The sequence below is a fragment of the Phalangium opilio genome, unplaced genomic scaffold, assembly GCF_054372755.1.
Source record: "Phalangium opilio isolate 3A_F unplaced genomic scaffold, DU_Popi_V2 ptg000017l_1, whole genome shotgun sequence".
Classification (NCBI taxonomy): domain Eukaryota; kingdom Metazoa; phylum Arthropoda; class Arachnida; order Opiliones; family Phalangiidae; genus Phalangium; species Phalangium opilio.
The window spans coordinates 7,316,201-7,334,398 of record NW_028324151.1 but is presented as its reverse complement, the minus strand read 5'-3'; the positions used below and the strand labels follow the sequence as shown (position 1 = coordinate 7,334,398).

At 37.1% G+C, this 18,198-nt stretch overlaps 5 protein-coding genes across 8 annotated transcripts; 3 read left to right on the top strand and 2 right to left on the bottom strand.

The window, feature by feature from the left end:
• Positions 1–674: 674 nt before the first annotated feature.
• Positions 675–8,463, top strand: ERp44 (Endoplasmic reticulum protein 44). Of its 3 annotated transcripts, XR_016381871.1 has the most exons (13): positions 676–1,022; positions 1,110–1,182; positions 1,246–1,355; positions 2,359–2,404; positions 2,487–2,671; positions 2,747–2,862; positions 2,931–2,985; positions 6,310–6,426; positions 6,530–6,641; positions 7,494–7,635; positions 7,719–7,830; positions 7,899–8,069; positions 8,258–8,463. XR_016381871.1 is itself a non-coding variant. In XM_089866754.1 (12 exons), the coding sequence occupies exons 1-12, from the start codon at positions 945–947 to the stop codon at positions 7,989–7,991; spliced, it is 1,227 nt and encodes a 408-aa protein (XP_089722880.1). In that variant the 5' UTR covers positions 675–944; the 3' UTR covers positions 7,992–8,332. The 3 variants fall into 3 exon arrangements, 2 of the variants coding, with proteins under 2 accessions (XP_089722880.1, XP_089722879.1); XM_089866754.1 differs by having other exon boundaries at positions 675–1,022; positions 7,911–8,332; XM_089866753.1 differs by having other exon boundaries at positions 7,899–8,332.
• On the bottom strand, positions 3,448–6,110 carry LOC149702854 (uncharacterized). Its single transcript, XM_089866759.1, has 2 exons — positions 5,559–6,110; positions 3,448–4,470 (listed from the first exon to the last, which is right to left on the bottom strand). Exons 1-2 carry the CDS (start codon positions 5,646–5,648, stop codon positions 4,213–4,215), a joined length of 348 nt encoding a protein of 115 aa, XP_089722885.1. The 5' UTR covers positions 5,649–6,110; the 3' UTR covers positions 3,448–4,212.
• A 495-nt stretch (positions 8,464–8,958) lies between the features above and the next one.
• LOC149702852 (ribosomal RNA processing protein 36 homolog) lies at positions 8,959–10,619 on the top strand. Its single transcript, XM_089866758.1, has one exon. It carries the CDS (start codon positions 9,454–9,456, stop codon positions 10,111–10,113), a length of 660 nt encoding a protein of 219 aa, XP_089722884.1. The 5' UTR covers positions 8,959–9,453; the 3' UTR covers positions 10,114–10,619.
• LOC149702851 (uncharacterized) lies at positions 10,593–12,356 on the bottom strand. Its single transcript, XM_089866755.1, has 2 exons — positions 12,055–12,356; positions 10,593–11,984 (listed from the first exon to the last, which is right to left on the bottom strand). The coding sequence occupies exons 1-2, from the start codon at positions 12,078–12,080 to the stop codon at positions 10,793–10,795; spliced, it is 1,218 nt and encodes a 405-aa protein (XP_089722881.1). The 5' UTR covers positions 12,081–12,356; the 3' UTR covers positions 10,593–10,792.
• Positions 12,357–12,743: 387 nt separating this feature from the next.
• On the top strand, positions 12,744–16,253 carry LOC149702850 (angio-associated migratory cell protein). 2 transcript variants are annotated; one of them, XM_089866756.1, is made up of 7 exons: positions 12,744–12,973; positions 13,155–13,289; positions 13,889–14,005; positions 14,076–14,360; positions 14,965–15,048; positions 15,119–15,384; positions 15,983–16,253. In XM_089866756.1, the coding sequence occupies exons 1-7, from the start codon at positions 12,892–12,894 to the stop codon at positions 16,205–16,207; spliced, it is 1,194 nt and encodes a 397-aa protein (XP_089722882.1). In that variant the 5' UTR covers positions 12,744–12,891; the 3' UTR covers positions 16,208–16,253. The 2 variants fall into 2 exon arrangements, with proteins under 2 accessions (XP_089722882.1, XP_089722883.1); XM_089866757.1 differs by lacking the exon at positions 13,155–13,289.
• Positions 16,254–18,198: the final 1,945 nt, after the last annotated feature.

Below are 18,198 nucleotides of genomic sequence, written 5' to 3'. Positions count from 1 at the left end.
AACCCCAGAATTATAGTACAGAAAGGTTAAGCAAAACTCTAACCATGATTCCTAACTACCTTTGTGAAGGTCTAAATTATGTCCATTGTTGAGGTTAAACTTTTCAAGGTTGCTTAACGTCTCTATTGCTTGTTCGTGGAAAATTCAAAGCATCACAGAGGAGGGGACGAGTGTTTAGAATTTGTCAAGCCGGTGCTCTGAAGAAAGTGTGGGTCGAATGCTTTCACCCCATTACCTATTTACCTTCAATAAATGATAAACATCCTTAAGGCGTGGTATACGCCTTTCCCAAGTACAAAGAGTTTTTTTTTCTGGTTCTGTAGTTTCAAGAAAATTTGTTGCACTAGACCTTGCCCATAGATAAGAACGACAGAATAACAAACCAGCATTAATAGACCTACCCATAGAATCGTGGGCCCCCTGTTGCGACTGCTATCCCAACTTAAACTGAAATACCTTAGGGCAAAAAAAACCTCTATTCCTTCCATCCGAAAACGAAAAATCCTACTGCGAAACTCTTTCTTGGAGGGGAAACATTTCTAGACGGGTGTGGGAGACGAAAATGTTTCTCAATTCTGCCGCTACTCAGAAAGTGCGCCAGAGTACAGAAAGTAAAATTTAGGGATTTCGTCGGCTAAGTCCGAGCCAAAATAGGGTGATAACGATCCTTTAATGGCTTGAAGTTTAGAGGTTTATGGTTTCGGATTGTTGAAGAATGAAGTAACCTTCGGGCCTTGGCCTTGTAATTTTATCTCCACCAATCGCGGTAGTAAGTAACGCCACGCGTATCTCCATCTGCGTTTAGCTTGTTCCATGTATAGGCGTCAACTTTTGTCGTCAATATAGTGGTAAAATTGTAATTTCACGGGCATTTTCCAATAAACCAATTTATACCAACATTATTTGCACACTTGTGACACTAAACCAACGATTTAACACAAAACATGAAATCATTTACGTGCCTAATTGATGGAGGGTTCTCCTCCCACATTACCCATTACTTTTTGGTTCTAGCAGTTTTTGTAAGTATATATAATGATTTAATACTACCCTTACGATGATTAAAATTAAAATACATTAATGTTAATTGATATTAAACATGTATGTAGTTGTCAACATATTATAATCCTATTAATTGTGGTGCTGTTTCTTTAACATCTCAAAACTTTGATGGAGTTATAGGTACCAATATTACTGTTAAATCTGTGGAATATAGTCAGTATATTTAAATGTAATTTGTTTTAGCCCAAAACCAACTTGTGTTCTTAAATTTCTACGCTGATTGGTGTAGATTTAGTCAGTTATTAGCTCCTATATTTGATGAGACAGCTGATAAAGTTAATGAGGAGTTTCCAGTAAGTTTTTAAACAGGGTTCATACAAACCTGGAAAACAGGGAAAACCTGGAAAAATCAGGGAAATAAATAGTTGACAAAAACCTCAGGGAAATTTAGAATTTTTAGTAAAACTCAGGGAAATTTGCGTCAAACAGGGGCCAAGTAATTAAGCAAAATGTTTGTGAACATTTCCTCCATAGGATTAACATTACACTATACTTTGAAGGCTCATAACTCTGGTTCTATTAGAGATACGGGGATGTCCTTTGAGTATGTTATAGTCCTATTTGCCCCCCATCCAACCATACTAAAAACTTAGGTCTACGACAAACAACGGCCGAGTAATTGAGCAAAATGTTCGTGAACATACCCCCTCCATAGGATTAACATTACACTATACTTTGGAGGCTCGTAACTCTGGTTCAATTAGAGATACGGGGATGTCCTTTGAGTATGTTATAGTCCTATTTGCCCCCATCCAACCATACTAAAAACTTAGGTCTACGACAAACAGGGGCCGAGTAATTGAGCAAAATGTTCACCCCCTCCATAGGATTAACATTACACTATACTTTGGAGGCTCATAACTCTGGTTATATTAGAGATACGGGGATGTCCTTTGAGTATGTTATAATCCTATTTGCCCCCCATCCAACCATACTAAAAACTTACGGCTACGACAAACAAGGGCCGAGTAATTGAGCAAAATGTTCGTGAACATACCCCCTCCATAGGATTAACATTACACTATACTTTGGAGGCTCATTACTCTGGTTATATTAGAGATACGGGGATGTTTTTTGATTATGTAATAGTCATATTTGCCCCCCCCTCCTTCGTTAACATTTGCTCCATACTATACTCCATATACGGGAAAAACCTGGAAAATTCAGGGAAGTATATGGGGAAAAACCTCCCATAAATCTCAGGGAAATTTGTTTTCCAAAAGTTGTATGAACCCTGGCTGGTTTAGCAAAGATTATTGGTAAAAAAAAAAGCCCTTAACGTTTTGTTATCTTTAGACCCCAGGCCAGGTTTTATTAGGAAGAGTTGACTGTGATAAAGAAAGTAAGAGCTTAGTATAATTATTAATTGTAGTTTATTCAAATAAATTAATTAATCAACATTTTAACCCTAATTCTTTAATTAGCTTCAATTGCTGGGAGATTTCACGTATCAAAATACCCAACTCTTAAATTTATTCAAAATGGAAAGGCACTGAAGAAAGAATATCGCGGAAAACGTTCTGTCGAAGCATTCACCAGTCATATTAGGAGTTTATTGTCAGATCCCATTGTTTATATTCATACAACAGCTGATTGGGAGAAAGTTCAGGTAATGTCAATTTAATTAATTTAGTTGCGTTAAATTAATTAAATTATGATTAATAACTAATATTTTATTGATTAGGAAAGAAAATCAGGAGTAGTAGCTCAATTTAGTGCCCTTTCCAATGATAGTTATCTCACTGTACGGAAAGTAGCTTTTGATCTGAGAGATGAATGTCAGTTTTACGTAAGATTCAAGTAAGTTTAGTATTTGCTACTTTATTTCATAATTAGGGATGATAAGTTTAAAATTTTTGCGTTTAAAGGGAGCCAACGGAAACACCGGGAGATGTGTTGTCCTTCAAACCACCAAATATGAAGGTCTTTATCACATTTTATTCTCCCTTTAAAGGGAGGGTGAAGTAGAAAATCAAGTGATTTTTTTTTATGGTTTCTTCTACTAATTATAAGACCAGTCTGCATAGTGAAACATTCAGGAAATAAATACCAGCTCCGAATGATTTTAAAATTATTTCAAATTAGGTTCAGATTTTAAGGATAATTTTAAACAAGGACTGCCGACCAATGGCGTAACGCCCTGCCTTTTTATTAACAAAATTCTCGTGGCACGCATGCTCCATGTCTCGCGCCACAATTATCACGTCGCGCGCAAATTTTATCAAATCTCGTGATAAATTTCATTCAACACGGAACGTGCCACGAGAATTTTTTTAATAAAAAGGCAGGGCGTTACGCGATTGGTCGGAGGACCTTCTTTAAACTTGTAACCGATTTGCTGTCAAAGCTAGGTTACAGAGTGAAACAATGAGCTCAAAACCATAATACTATATATTTGAACTCTTTTATTAGGTTCTTGGGTTAGTACTTGTTACAGAATATAATTGATTAAATAAATAACAAAATAATTGATAATGCTAATTACAATGATATTGATAGGATGGGTAGTGAGAGCGCCAGACTAGAGGTGTGCCTTTAGGAGGTAGCTATAGAAAGCAACACTTACTAGGGTTAAGTAGAGCCAGTTGAGTTCCGTCTTTAGGCCTACTGAAGTGATGGCACGAACAGAGAGAGTTAACGTGCGAGAACTAGTCATTACGGACTTGATCACTGGATTGCCTCGTAGAAGGTCAATCTACCCTACATCTAAACAGGTCTTAGCTTAGATGGTGAATACGGCCTAAGGCCTACCGCACTAGCTAACTAACTCCCTACTAACACCAACAACTATCCTGGATAGACTGCCACTCTATCCGGATACTATCATAATGACTTATGAGACAGACTGCCTAACAGACTGCACTAAGATGATACTGTACACTGACTGTAAAGCACAGCTGACCTGACTTTATATAGCCCTAGCAATAGGCCTGGCTCAATATAGGGGGCGCTCACCAAAGGTGCAATATGAGACGCCACCTAGTGTTCACCTAATCTATTGTGAGGTTAAAAAGTCTTCATATAAAAAACTTAAGATTAGAGATCAAAGGGAGCCGGACATAAGCTTAGCTAAGTGTGATTGTGAAGGCTCAGTAGCGCATCCGCTACATTCCCCCACACGTTAAAAAGGGACACTCCTAGGCTGGCATCTTACAAAATATGAATGTCGTAATTGGTTAAGGTGGTTGAGCAACTTGACTTGGCTTGGCTTGGCACCTCAGCGTTCCACTCCAGACTAGATCGTGATGGTCTGGATTCTGATTCCGGATGATAGTCGCCAGATATCGTTGAAGAAGAGGTATATGCATAATGAATGGAGTATGCTCCTCTGTGCAGGTCCTCAGACGTTATCTCTGGTAACGCTGGTATGGTCCAAGCAAGAACATACGCTTTATGGGTGGGCAGAAACTGTCCATCCAAAGACAGCAACGTTGCTTTCAACCTTCTGAGACTCTAATACAGTTTACTCAGAAATATAGACGTTAATTGAAGGAATTAATAGCTATCTCTACTAAAGGTGTAGTTCCATGAGATGTAAAAGGAACATATAAACCGAAGTAGGAGATAAGCCTATAATCTAATTGAATTAGGATAAGTACTAGCTATAGCTAAGTACTAGTAAGTTTAAAGTGGTTAAGTATTTGCAGACTCAACTGAGCTGCCTTAATATAAAGTAGGGTTAGTCATGACTCATAAACCTAGTTCTTGCGAAAGCTACAAAGGAAACACTCTCTAACAGTGATATGTATATTAGGAGTAAGCCTTTGTGTAGACGCATTGTAAGTGGGGTTTATCGAAATGAAAGGACTAACCGTTTAAGGGATAATCAGTCATGGGAATGATATAAGTAAAGATTCCTACAGTAATGATTAAACTGTAAACTAATTGGGACAAGCAGGACACATGCCTTGCAAGCCTGATCCTAACTAGTTCCATACTACGGATAGCACGTAATGCGGGAAATAAATTAATAATAATTACTTCTTGTCTCCGTGTAGATGTTGGTAGAACAAGATTAGGCCTAACCACTGTAATAGTGGTGGCAGTTAACATTACGTTCTGAATCCTACCATTCATGTAAACATGACGGATAATTAGGCTTAACAAACGGAAAGCGCTTGAAGCCTTGGCCAAATTAATAGAAAATAATAAATTTTAAATAACTAAAATAACTAAGGGCCTAACAGAAACACCATGTATTTGGTGGTCAAATTAAACTAACTGGGCCCTGGTAGATACACCAATTATTTCCCCCTGTAACCGATTTGCTGTCAAAGCTAGGTTACAGAGTGAAACAATGAGCTCAAAACCATAATACTATATATTTGAACTCTTTTATTAGGTTCTTGGGTTAGTACTTGTTACAGAATATAATTGATTAAATAAATAACAAAATAATTGATAATGCTAATTACAATGATATTGATAGGATGGGTAGTGAGAGCGCCAGACTAGAGGTGTGCCTTTAGGAGGTAGCTATAGAAAGCAACACTTACTAGGGTTAAGTAGAGCCAGTTGAGTTCCGTCTTTAGGCCTACTGAAGTGATGGCACGAACAGAGAGAGTTAACGTGCGAGAACTAGTCATTACGGACTTGATCACTGGATTGCCTCGTAGAAGGTCAATCTACCCTACATCTAAACAGGTCTTAGCTTAGATGGTGAATACGGCCTAAGGCCTACCGCACTAGCTAACTAACTCCCTACTAACACCAACAACTATCCTGGATAGACTGCCACTCTATCCGGATACTATCATAATGACTTATGAGACAGACTGCCTAACAGACTGCACTAAGATGATACTGTACACTGACTGTAAAGCACAGCTGACCTGACTTTATATAGCCCTAGCAATAGGCCTGGCTCAATATAGGGGGCGCTCACCAAAGGTGCAATATGAGACGCCACCTAGTGTTCACCTAATCTATTGTGAGGTTAAAAAGTCTTCATATAAAAAACTTAAGATTAGAGATCAAAGGGAGCCGGACATAAGCTTAGCTAAGTGTGATTGTGAAGGCTCAGTAGCGCATCCGCTACAAACTAATCCTTAAAATCTGAACCTAATTTGAATTTTAAAATCATTCGGAAGTATTTCCTAGATGTTTGACTATGCAGACTGGTCTTATAATTAGAAGAAGAATCGATAAAAATCACTTGATTTTCTACTTCACCCTCCCTTTAAAAGTTGTTAATTATAATTAATTTGTTGGCGCAAATTGACATGTTTTTTTATTTAAAAAAAATAGATAGGAGTAGCTGATGAAGTTTATTCTGGATCTCTATCAAGTGTTGATGAAATTACAGCTTGGTCTCAGCACAGATGCGTTCCTCTCGTGCGAGAAATTACATTTGATAATGCAGAGGTAATTTTATTTACTTTAGAATTCAATTTAGATAAGATTAAAAAACCATAAAAGTAAACCTTAAGCTGCATTATCTTAATTAATAAATTAAATTCTTAATCAGGAATTAACGGAGGAAGGATTGCCATTTTTAATTCTATTTCATCATCCAGACGATAAATCTAGTATTGATCTCTATAACAGAATTATTCAGGAAGAGTTGTTGGGTGAAAAAGGTAAACTAAATTCTAGGTGACATAACATTATACCTTAAACCAAGGGCCTTTTTCTAGTAAATATAAAAGGAATTAAATTTTAATTAATTAGTACATTTAATTAGTCTTAAAAATGAGGTCTAATGCGCCATTCGCCTTTGGTTTAGTGGCGTCTGCTAGTCAGAACCCCTTACCCCTACGGGATTGGTTAAATTCTCACAGAAATGGCATAGCCCACTCGATCACGCGCGTAAGTGGTTCTGGGCAGTCTGGGAAATAAGGATATTTTTTAAACTAGTCCTTGGGACCAGTGACCCCCCTAGGGTCCGAAATAATAAACTGGTCTCCGGACAGTGGACTGGTCCCAGGCTTTGTTCTCTTATAGATTTGCAATTAATAAACTGGTCCCGAGGACCAGTAACCCCCCTAGGGTCCGAAATAATAAACTGGTCTCCGGCTTTGTTCTCTTATAGATTTGCAATTAATAAACTGGTCCCGAGGACCAGTAACCCCCACTTTTTGAATTAAAAAACTAGTCCAAGCAATTAATAAACTGGTTTTGTACCAGAGGAAGTTTGCTATTTCCCAGACTGGTTCTGGGTGGTTGAATTCTCACAGGAATGGCATAGCCAACTCGATCACGCGCATAAGTGGTTCGGGCTAGCAGACGCCACTAAACCAATGGCGGGTGGCGCAATAGTCCTTGATTATTTTTAAGACTAATTAAATGCTAATTATTTTGTAATTAGTGATCATTTATTTTTTTTTTTTTAATATTTTTCCTTGGACATTCTTTTAAGGTATAATGTTATGTTATCTGGCCCTTCCCTTTAATTTTACGCTGTTTTTGTTCATACTTATTTATCTCATTAGACACGATAAACTTTTTAACTGCTGATGGAGTCAAATTTTCTCATCCCTTGCATCATCTTGGAAAATCTCAGTCTGATTTGCCGCTAATTGCGATTGACAGTTTTAGGCATATGTACATGTTCAAAAGCTTCAATGACATAAAGTATTTTAATTTTAAATTTTTAATATTAGTTTTTATCCCTGAATGCTGATTAATTTAATTTCTTGGTTTTAAATTAATTTCAGTATACCAGGAAGGCTTAAAAAATTCATTCACGATTTATATTCGGGCAAATTACACAGAGAATTCCATTACGGACCTGATCCAGCGGAAAATTCAGATCCCACCAATGAACCGGTAAATAAAATCCAATTAAATATATTTCTATTGGTATTTTTTGGAACTAATTATCTTAATTAACTTAGAACGTTATACAGACAACTCCGCCTGAATCAACATTCAGAAAATTAGGTCCTTCACCTAACAGATATACATTACTGATGAGAGACGAGTTATAACAACGATATGTAAATAAAATTTAACACAGAGAGAGAGAGAAAGTTTGCTTTATCGGGAAGGTATTTAAAAAAGTTTAGGTATGATTCCAATTTTTGTTTTTTTTTCTCTGTTGTTTTTGTGGTATTTGTTTTTTTGCAAAGAAAATGAAATCAAATGAAGAGAAAATGAAAATTGATTTGTATAAATTATGAATTGAATTGAATTGTTTTCTGTTTTTTTTTTTTAAATGTTTTTGAATTTTTTTTTGTTTTTGTGCATATTTCAGGAATAAATTTTTAATTGGAAGACAAGCGAATTGGCTCAACACGCTTGCCTTTGTTAAATTTTAAGCTTCCTATAATTGTATTCGTAAAAAAAAAATTATTAATTAATAATATTATAATTATTAATGAATAAGGTACCTTTTTTTTCCTAAAGTTAATGTACATATTAGATTAAATTAGATTACATTAAATTTCCAGTCATAATTAGGGTTTTGACTTTAAAGTTTAAACCTATCCAAAGTTCTTGGAACTACTACTACTACCCTGGACTAAATGAAATACTTTTCATTTACTCCCCCATCCCCTTTTTTTTCCTTGATGTCTTATGCAACGTTAATATACCAGTACCAGGGAGAAATGAAGTAAGGTGGAGTGGAAATTAAGATGGGCGACTTGCTGCACTGAAACTCTCAGTGCACCATGCGCACGCCACGCCCCTTTGGTTGGTGATTGTTAAGTGCTGCCGCTTAGTGCCACTGTATTTGTATGAGAACTAGCTTCTATTTTTAAGACAGAGATGGCGTCCTTTACAATAGACCTTTTGGTGTAAAAAAGGGGGTAGGCAATCCTCAGTATTGGGACATACAAGGGGGGTTGATACATTGCCGTCTCTGAGCACTCACATGATACAAAAAGACTAAAAGCGAGATGGAAGGCAAAGTGTTACCCCCGTGACCTTCCCTCTTAGTTACATCGAAATGGTCTATTCCATACTATACGACCCTATGTAAACGATGAGGATGCTGAGAGTACTTCCGTGCCTACGTGGGGGTATAGAGGCAAGGTTACAGGTATCGGGGTTTGCGCTCCATCTTTCTCCTTCAAGAAGCGTGAAAGACTCAAGCTACTTTCTAATTGTTCAAAATCAATACCATATGAACAGTTTCTGATAGCTGTGCTAACTTAAGTTTATAAGAGTTCCTCCATAAGTGTGACTTTCTTAGTGAGAGGAGTTGTGGAGTGAGGTAGGTGACTTCATTTTCTTATAAAGCGTCAGCCCTTAATGAGGCGTTCACAAACTTCAAACGCTTAGGAACGCGGTGGAGTCATTTCTCGCGTCATATTTATAGAAAATAACTTATGATCAACGCTTCGATAAGTTGGATTTCGTAGGTTGTACTTTTCCTCCCCACCCGCACCCAAATCCGAACTTGCTCAATCCTCTTGCACCCACGCTGTCTGCTTATTAAGTTTCAAAATGACCGCTACCATGGAAATGAAGTTGGATGAGGATTTGCGCGACGTTCCTTTTGAAGAAATAGGTAAATTAAAAGATACTTTAGGAACCAAAGTGTACGCGGAAACGATATTTGGAAGTAAATCACGAAATAGACAGAAAACATTTTCAAGAGCTAATAAAAATAGACCCAGAGAAGAATCATCCAAAGTGAGACCTATAACCGCTAAGCCTTTGGAACTAAAACCGAAATTTCGAGATCCACGTTTTGATGAGCGTTCTGGCGCTTTTGATGAGAGGGTCTTTAAACAAACCTACAAATTTCTCGATGAATTTAAAAAGAACGAGAAGCAAGAACTTTTAAATGAATTGAAAGAAGAAACTGATCCTGATGAACGCAAGAGATTGAGGATGTTAATAAATCGTATTGAAAGCAAAGAAAAGGCTGAAGCCCAGAAAGTAAAAGAAAGGTTGAAGAATTTGGAAAAATCGCGTGAATTGACTGAACAATTGAAAGAGGGCAAGAATCCTTTTTATAAAACGAAATCCGATAAACGCAAAGAAGAACTTGTTGAAAAATTCAAAACTTTGAAAGAAACTGGAAGATTAGAGAAGTACTTGACAAAGAAACGTAAGAAGAATAAAGCCAGTGATAGGAAACATTTGGGACTCGAAATTTAACCATGGATAAAGAATGCGCGTGAGGAAATTTTTTTTCACTCTACAGGATAGGCAACTCCCTATCTCGAATGACAGCTTATTCTGTATATACTCTGTTACAACATCGGTTGTCAGCACGCGCAAAGCTAGGTCTCTATGTAACCAAGCCTTGCGCGTGCTGACAAGAGACAAAAAACTTCAGGATATTTTAAACGATTTTAAATCCTGAAGATTTTTGTCTCTTGTCAGCACGCGCAAGGCTAGATTACATAGAGGCCTAGCTTTGCGCGTGCTGACAACCAATGTTGTAACAGAGTATATACTGAATAAGCTGTCGTTCGAGATAGGGAGTTGCTGATCCTATAGCGTGAAAACAAATTTCCGCACGCGCATTCTTTATCCATGATTTAACCATCAAAGCTAATGGAAACATGTTGTAGGAACGCAATTCACATTAAAAATTATGTTTAAACGCACGATACTGAAAATAAAACCAAGAATATAACCTAATACTTTATTATTTCAAAGAGATGAATTTGTTTAATGAATGACACTGTACATAAACATTAAACACTTTTTTAAGTTTTTTTGGAAAGAGAAGGAAATTATTTTAATATTATTAATGAAAAACACATGACATGAGTAAAGAAAAAAAAAAGAATTTAGAAAACAGGGTACAAAATGCATCATGCAATTTATATTACATAAATCTATTGTATCCTGTATTGAAAACAGGATTACCAAAATTGGACTGAGGCACTTGATGAAGTTGTTGATTGGCGTTCATGTAATTTGGATTCATAATGGGATAGTTCGGAGGAGAATACATATTGTTGAACTGACTATTTTGGCTTGGTTGCTGCATAAAGGGGGGAACAGTAGCATTCATTTGTGGTACTTGAACTAAATTAACATTGGATTTAGCTTGTTCGCTTCTTCGTTGCGCTCTGTTGCTGTTGCTGTTGTTACTATTATTATTATCACCCCTTTGGTTGTTCATTTGTTGCTGAGATTTCGGTTTGCTTTTCTTATTCCGATTTGCCGCATTTGCACTGACTGGAATTAACTGAGGGTTTCTTTTGTGCTTTTCTTGTTCATTTTTGCCACTCGCAAAATGTGTCTCGACTTTAAGAGTTTCTTTGTTATTTGGGCAATTTTTTCCATCATGACCTTGTTTTTTGCATAAGAAACACGTGACTGTTTTATTAGTATTCTTATTACTAATTCTGTTCCGCCTGTCTCTGCTACGTTTGTTTCGATTGCACGATCTTTTCTGAGGGTTTTCTCTAGGAACTGGGATAAGAACTCTCGTATCGCTCGGTTGCGGTGGATTTTCGATAGGTACAATATTTATGTTGTTATCCGGGTAAGAATGGGGAACCGGATTTTGGGGAACGCCGTACATGTTGTCAAATGGCATTTGGGGTAAGGACATATCTTGTAAGCAAGGTTCCGGTTGAGGTGGGGGTGGTGGTGGGGGTAGTGGTTCTTGTTTTTCGATCATTGACATTTGATTCATTAATTTTTGCAAGTTTATATCCAAAACTCCGGTGTTAAAATCAATGCTGGCACCCAATTGGTTAAGTGTTAGGAAATTCAAGTATAATCCAATTTCATCTCCCTCCACAACGAGTAATTTATCAAAATGTATTGTGTCTGGTGGGTGTTTAAAGGTTATGTCTTCAACATATCCCAGAATTGTGTTGCGAACTTGGGTAGATACTTGGATGTTGAAGTCCACTGGTTTCATCAACTTACGAGTTTTTTGCCAAGCTCCGCGACTCAGGAATGAAAATGTCGCGCCTGAGTCAATAATCATGGGAATACCTGATCCATCAGGAAGAATGAAGTTCCATCCTGCTTGAGGTTCTTGGAAGCGGTTTTTAATGTAACTGTAATTACAAGATATTTTATCTTACTGAAATTTGATTAAAGAATTTTAAAATTTATTTCAATTCTTACCAAACTTCGTTAATACCGTTAGACATAACTTCTTAGTTTCAGTTTCAAGTTATTAAAGGAAGAGGTTATCCCTTGCTCTTGTCCAAGGCTTACTAAAGCCAAAAAAATTGGCGCGAAGTAATAATATTTTCGGTTTTCTCTGGATAAGGAACTAAGGATGTTCTCAGATATTCATGGACCCTCAGTTTAACTTTTTTGTTCAGTTGTCAAGTGATAATTTGATTCGTAATTGTTAAAATCAGGAAGTAAACTCAAGTCAATCAATCCATTGTCCCTTTAAAAATTCCTTATTCCTGCAAATTGACTCATAGCTAACTCGATCACGCAAAACACGACGCCTCTTCCCAGCAGGAGCGAAGAAGGTAAGGGACTTTGTAGTTTGTAATAAAAATAATATAGTAAGAGAAACGTCGGAAACCGTTATTATTTAAAACCAATTTTGTATTGTAAATACGTTGTGAAAAAGCGCTAAGCCTAGCACAAGATATGAAAACTTAAATTTTACTTTAAATCGGCACGAGCGAAACAAAAAACGTGCGATGAAGCACCACAAAGGTGACTGAACTCCGGTGGGCATAACTATCCATTGAATTGACCCGTGGGTCTGTGTCTTCAGAATCGCAGATGATTTAAACTAAATCCCCCATGTGTCACCACCTTTTCAAACCTCAAATATTTCCCTGATCAATAGTAACCCTTCCGTGCCCTTGAAAAAAAACAAAAGCAGAAGCTATTTTGGTGTCCCTTTAAACCAAGCACATGGTGGGTGAGTGCGCGTTGTTGACTGATGAGTAATCGGCACTACTTTTTTATGAAAGTTTAATTAAAACTGACTAAATGCATGATAAAATGAGATTAAATACTCCACCTCCTATCATGGAAAGTGACAGCGATGATGATATACCAGTAGGCGAAGATGGTAAGAAAAATACCATTATACTAAGGCTTAAGTTTTTATAATAGAGTAGTGGCACTTTTATTAACTACCCATAGAACGTAATGTAGTGAAAGGTAAAGGGGTGCCATTTCTTTATGTTGTTTGTATTGGGTATCGCGCTGATTATTAATTACGTAGTTTATTAATTACTAAATGTAAATAGATTTGGAAATAATTGACGATGCTGAAATTGAAGCCATTGAATTGGAAAATGAACTTAATGATTCAGGGGAAGAAAGTATGGATGATGATGAAAATTATTCTGATGATTCCATTCTCACCTTTGACAAACATACAGGTATTTTAATTAAAAATTATTTCTATGCTAGATTTCGATTATATTAAGATTAAGGCCCTTAGAGGCTAGTAAAGTTTAAGGATAAAAAGATGTTAAAGTGACTTATTCCACTTTAAAGCAAAATTACCTTAATAGGGTACACCCCCAAAACTTAATTATTTTACCATGGATAAAGAATGCGCATGAGGAAATTTCAATTTGTTTTCACTCTACAGGATAGGCAACTCCCTATCTCGAGCGACAGCTTATTCTGTATATACTATGTTACAACGTCGGTTGTCAGAAAGGGCAAAGCTAGGTCTCTATGTAATCTAGCCTTGCGCGTGCTGACAAGAGACAAAAAACTTCAGGATATTTTAAACGATTTTAAATCCTGAAGATCCTGAAGTTTTTTGTCTCTTGTCAGCATGCGCAAGGCTACATTACATAGAGACCTAGCTTTGCACGTGCTGACAACCGATGTTGTTACAGAGTATAAACAGAATAAGCTGTCGTTCGAGATAGGGAGTTGCCTATCCTGTAGAGTGAAAACAAATTTCCGCACGCGCATTCTTTATCCATGATTTTACTAACATAAATAAATTAATTGACTTATTTAGATTCTGTTTATTGTTGCGCCATAAATAAGTCCAACACTATGATTGTCTCGGGTGGCGGTGATGATAAAGCCTATGTTTGGGATTTAGAAACTGGCAATGTCATATTTGAGTGTAGAGGTTCGTTAATTTTGGATTCATTATGTAATGAAACCGAAATTAATTATACTAAATATTAATTTGATCTCAGAACACCAAGATTCTGTAGAATATTGTAGTTTCAACCATGACGGAACTTTAGTAGCGACAGGAGACATGAAAGGGATAATAAAAGTGTGGAAAGTCGAAACGAAATCCAAAATCTGGGAATTTGAAACAACGGATTTAGGTTGGATGCAATGGCATAAAGCTGCCAATATCCTTTTAGCTGGAACTACGGACGGAGATGCTTGGATGTGGTTGATACCAAGTGGCATAACAAAAACTTTTCCCAGTTTCGGAAGTCCAGTTTCTGCTGGATCTTTATTACACGATGGTATAGCAAAATTGAAAATGTGTTGTGTAGGATTCGGATTAAAGGGAGGGTGAAGTAGAAAATCAAGTGATTTTTTTATCGATTCTTCTACTAATTATAAGACCAGTCTGCATAGTGAAACATTCAGGAAATAAATACAGTCTCCGAATGATTTTAAAATTATTTCAAATTACGTTCAGATTTTAAGGATAATTTTAAAGAAGGTCCTCCGACCAATCGCGTAACGTCCTGCCTTTTTATTAACAAAATTCTCGTGGCACGTGCTCCATGTCTCGCGCCACAATTGTCACGTCGCGCGCCTAATGTTATCAAATCTCATGATAAATTTCATTCAACACGGAACGTGCCACGAGAATTTTGTTGCTAAAAAGGCAGGACATTACGCGATTGGTCGGCAGTCCTTGTTTAAAATTATCCTTAAAATTTGAACCTAATTTGAAATAATTTTAAAATCATTCGGAGTTGGTATTTATTTCCTGAATGTTTCACTATGCAGACTGGTCTTATAATTAGTAGAAGAATCGATAAAAAGTCACTTGATTTTCCACTTCACCCTCCCTTTAAGAGTTGTGGTAGAGTAATTAACTGTTTAATTAACCTTTAGGAAAGAGAATGTTTTTAGGTTATGAAGATGGATCGTTAAGATTATGGGATTTGAAAGAAGTTGGGGTTATTTTTGCCATAACAGGTGTGATTTGAACACCTTTTTGGTGAATTTATTGATCCATATGAACATGGATCCTTAAATTTGATTACAGATGCAACGGCTCACACTGAAGGTGTAACCAAAGTTGATTGCTCTACTGACAATTCGTTATTAGCAAGTGGCTCTGTTGATGGCACAGTTAAAATAATTACAACTAATAGCGGAAAAGTTTTAAACACCATTGAAATAGATTCTTCTTCTATTGAAACTTTGGCTTTTTCATCGAGGTCTTCCACTTTAGCCATTGGAACTCTAAATGGAACCATAACAATATGGGATGTTCCTAGTAAAATGGCAAGACATACTGTTAGAGATGATGTAAGAAAGATTGTGCTTAAAGGGAGGGTGAAGTAGAAAATCAAGTGATTTTTTTTTTTTCGATTCTTCTACTAATTATAAGACCAGTCTGCATAGTCAAACATTCAGGAAATAAATACCAGCTCCGAATGATTTTAAAATTATTTCAAATTAGGTTCAAATTTTAAGGATAATTTTAAAGAAGGACCTCCGACCAATCGCGTAACGCCTTGCCTTTTTATTAACAAAATTCTCGTGGCACGCATGCTCCATGTCTCTCGCCACGATTATGATTATCACGTCGCGCGCGAATTTTATCAAATCTCGTGATAAATTTCATTCAACACGGAACGTGCCACGAGAATTTTGTTAGTAAAAAGGCAGGGCGTTACGCGATTGGTCGGAAGTCCTTGTTTAAAATTATCCTTAAAATCTGAACCTAATTTGAAATAATTTTAAAATCATTCGGAAGTATTTATTTCCTGAATGTTTCACTATGCAGACTGGTTTTATAATTAGTAGAAGAATCGATAAAAAAATCACTTGATTTTCTACTTCACCCACCCTTTAAGATTGGGAATTAATTAATTAATTTAATTATTTATTTATTTATTTTCAGAGTGTTATAGTTAAAATTGTTTGGCAACCGGATGGAAATTTGTTTTACGCAGCTTGTCTGGACAGAGTTATAAAATTATGGGATTCCTTAACAGGAGAAGCCAAAGAAGAATGGAGGGGACATAAAGAAGATATATTAGATTTGATTTTGACAAGTGACGGGCAAAAGTTTATAACATCTAGTGAAGACAAAACTTGTAAAGTTTTTAAGGTCAATTCTTCTTGACCTGGATTTGGAAGATAATAAAATAAATTATATTTTTGTTCCTTTATTTATTTTGTTTAATTACTTATATAATTATTTTAAAACATTATGTAGAGAGGGCTAGAAAAAAAAACAAGTTGGGAGACAAGTATAAATAGTTTCACTAAAAGGGTGGAGATTTGTTTGGGAGGGGTAAGTTGGGAGATGAAGCGCCTTCTATTGGTGAAGTGTGGCAAATTTAAAAAGTCACTGAGTTGACTATGAAGCCCAATAAGATTTATTTCCTCCCGCTCCCAGTGCAATTTAGGTCCCAACCAATGATATTTATTTTGGTGGTAGATGGCGCTTTGTAGAGATCACGCACTGAGATGAGTTGAGCAGCTTTGGTCGTTGAGCGCATGATCGAGTGGGCTATGGTACAGGGAGGGGGGGGGGTGACAGATAGAATTACCCTATGCAACGAACAGTGTTCCCAGCTCAGAAAATCTATGCTTGCTGGTCTCTTAGTATTCGCCCTAGAAAGAGGTGAAGTGTGGCAAATTTAAAAAGTCACGTGATTATGAAGCCCAATAAGGTTTATTTGCTCCCGCTCCCAGTGCAATTTTGTTCCCAATGATATTTATTTTGGTGGTAGATGGCGCTTTGTAGAGATCACGCGCTGAGATGAGTTGAGCAGCTTTGGTCGTTGAGCGAATGATCGAGTGGGCTATGGTACAGGGGGGGGGGGTTGACAGATACAATTACCCTATGCAACGAACAGTGTTCCCAGCTCAGAAAATCTATGATTGCTGGCCTCTTAGTATTCGCCCTAGAAAGATTTATAATATAATCCCTGGTTATTAAAGGGTTCCACAAGTCTCTTATACACACCCTGGATACTTTCTCTCTGGCCATTATGTCTATTAGTTCTCTGAAAATCCGCCAACGCTGTAGCAATGGCGCCTGAATCAAATTACCCCCTCCCCGGGTGGGGGAGCAAGCGACTTGTGGGAACCTTCAACATAGACCCTATCTTCCTAGAAATTGAAAAATAACCAAAACAGAACTGTCCTCAGGCAAACGAAAACCCATTAATAATTTCTGATGGAAGAGTAAACATGATGAGTAGTAAATCAATTTAATTTTAGCACAACTCTTCCCCCGGCCCGGTGCCGGAACCCGGGCTGCAAAGGCCTAAACCTGACTTTAAAGGGGCTGGCCGACCCCTCTCCATTTTACCCACCAGCTATGCTAAGCTCTATGAAGAAGATCGTCGTTTGTCCCATGGGCCGCACAGCCCCTTTAAACTCAACCTAAATTATTATTTGTGTCTTGAAGCAGTATTTTCAAAATACTTGATAATTCATGGACGATAATTAGGCCTGACGAAATTAATATTCATAACTCATTTTTTCTGTATCGTGCACCTGAGTAACTACACTACAGAGCTCTGTGACTCGCGGTGGGAGCATTTTTTATTAAATCAATAATTTAGGGGGAATAGAATCTCGCCATCTAGAGTTAGAAACTCTGGCGGCGATTATGAGACACTAGGGTCGCGTGTCAGGTTAAAAGTTGTATGTCCCGCTTTATTTCAGTTTGGGTTCAGCTGAGCTGGCGTTGGGTTAGCGCGCGCCTTCCATTCCATGGGAGCTGCTCTGGTGGAATGCCTAGGTGGGGGCGGGAAACCGGGTTAAAATTTAATGCGCAATTTTTAAAAGGACGATGAACGCGCGGGGTGTTCCGACTGCCGCGTTGAAAAAAACGAAGCCAGAGTGATTATCTATAAGCAATTACTAACAGTCGGAGCTAATAGTCGAAGTATACTGCCAGTGGGTTTTGCTTCAAGTTTTGCACGGAAGTCCAAAGTTTTATTGACAATGTTACGTGCGACACGTGTGATGAAATAAAGTCGATTTCAAGTAAGTTGTTTTGTTGTTTCATAATTAAGATTATAATTATTTAGTTTTGTTGGTGGGGTTAATTGTAATTGTGTTCTGTTTATGGCTCATAAAAGCACCAGACTTCAGCTA

Bases quoted from the DNA above. Each gene is read 5' to 3' on its own strand.
- ERp44 (XM_089866753.1), top strand. From the start codon at position 945: ATGAAATCATTTACGTGCCTAATTGATGGAGGGTTCTCCTCCCACATT. The intron at 2,405-2,486 runs GTAAGAGCTTAG...TTCTTTAATTAG, and splicing joins AGTTGACTGTGATAAAGAAA to CTTCAATTGCTGGGAGATTT. The intron at 6,642-7,493 runs GTAAACTAAATT...TTATCTCATTAG, and splicing joins AGAGTTGTTGGGTGAAAAAG to ACACGATAAACTTTTTAACT.
- LOC149702854 (XM_089866759.1), bottom strand. From the start codon at position 5,648: ATGACTAGTTCTCGCACGTTAACTCTCTCTGTTCGTGCCATCACTTCA. The intron at 4,471-5,558 runs GTAAGTGTTGCT...TTGGATGGACAG, and splicing joins ACTGGCTCTACTTAACCCTA to TTTCTGCCCACCCATAAAGC.
- LOC149702852 (XM_089866758.1), top strand. From the start codon at position 9,454: ATGACCGCTACCATGGAAATGAAGTTGGATGAGGATTTGCGCGACGTT.
- LOC149702851 (XM_089866755.1), bottom strand. From the start codon at position 12,080: ATGTCTAACGGTATTAACGAAGTTTG. The intron at 11,985-12,054 runs GTAAGAATTGAA...TTGTAATTACAG, and splicing joins AACGGTATTAACGAAGTTTG to TTACATTAAAAACCGCTTCC.
- LOC149702850 (XM_089866756.1), top strand. From the start codon at position 12,892: ATGCATGATAAAATGAGATTAAATACTCCACCTCCTATCATGGAAAGT. The intron at 15,049-15,118 runs GTGTGATTTGAA...ATTTGATTACAG, and splicing joins GGTTATTTTTGCCATAACAG to ATGCAACGGCTCACACTGAA. The intron at 15,385-15,982 runs GTAAGAAAGATT...ATTTATTTTCAG, and splicing joins GACATACTGTTAGAGATGAT to AGTGTTATAGTTAAAATTGT.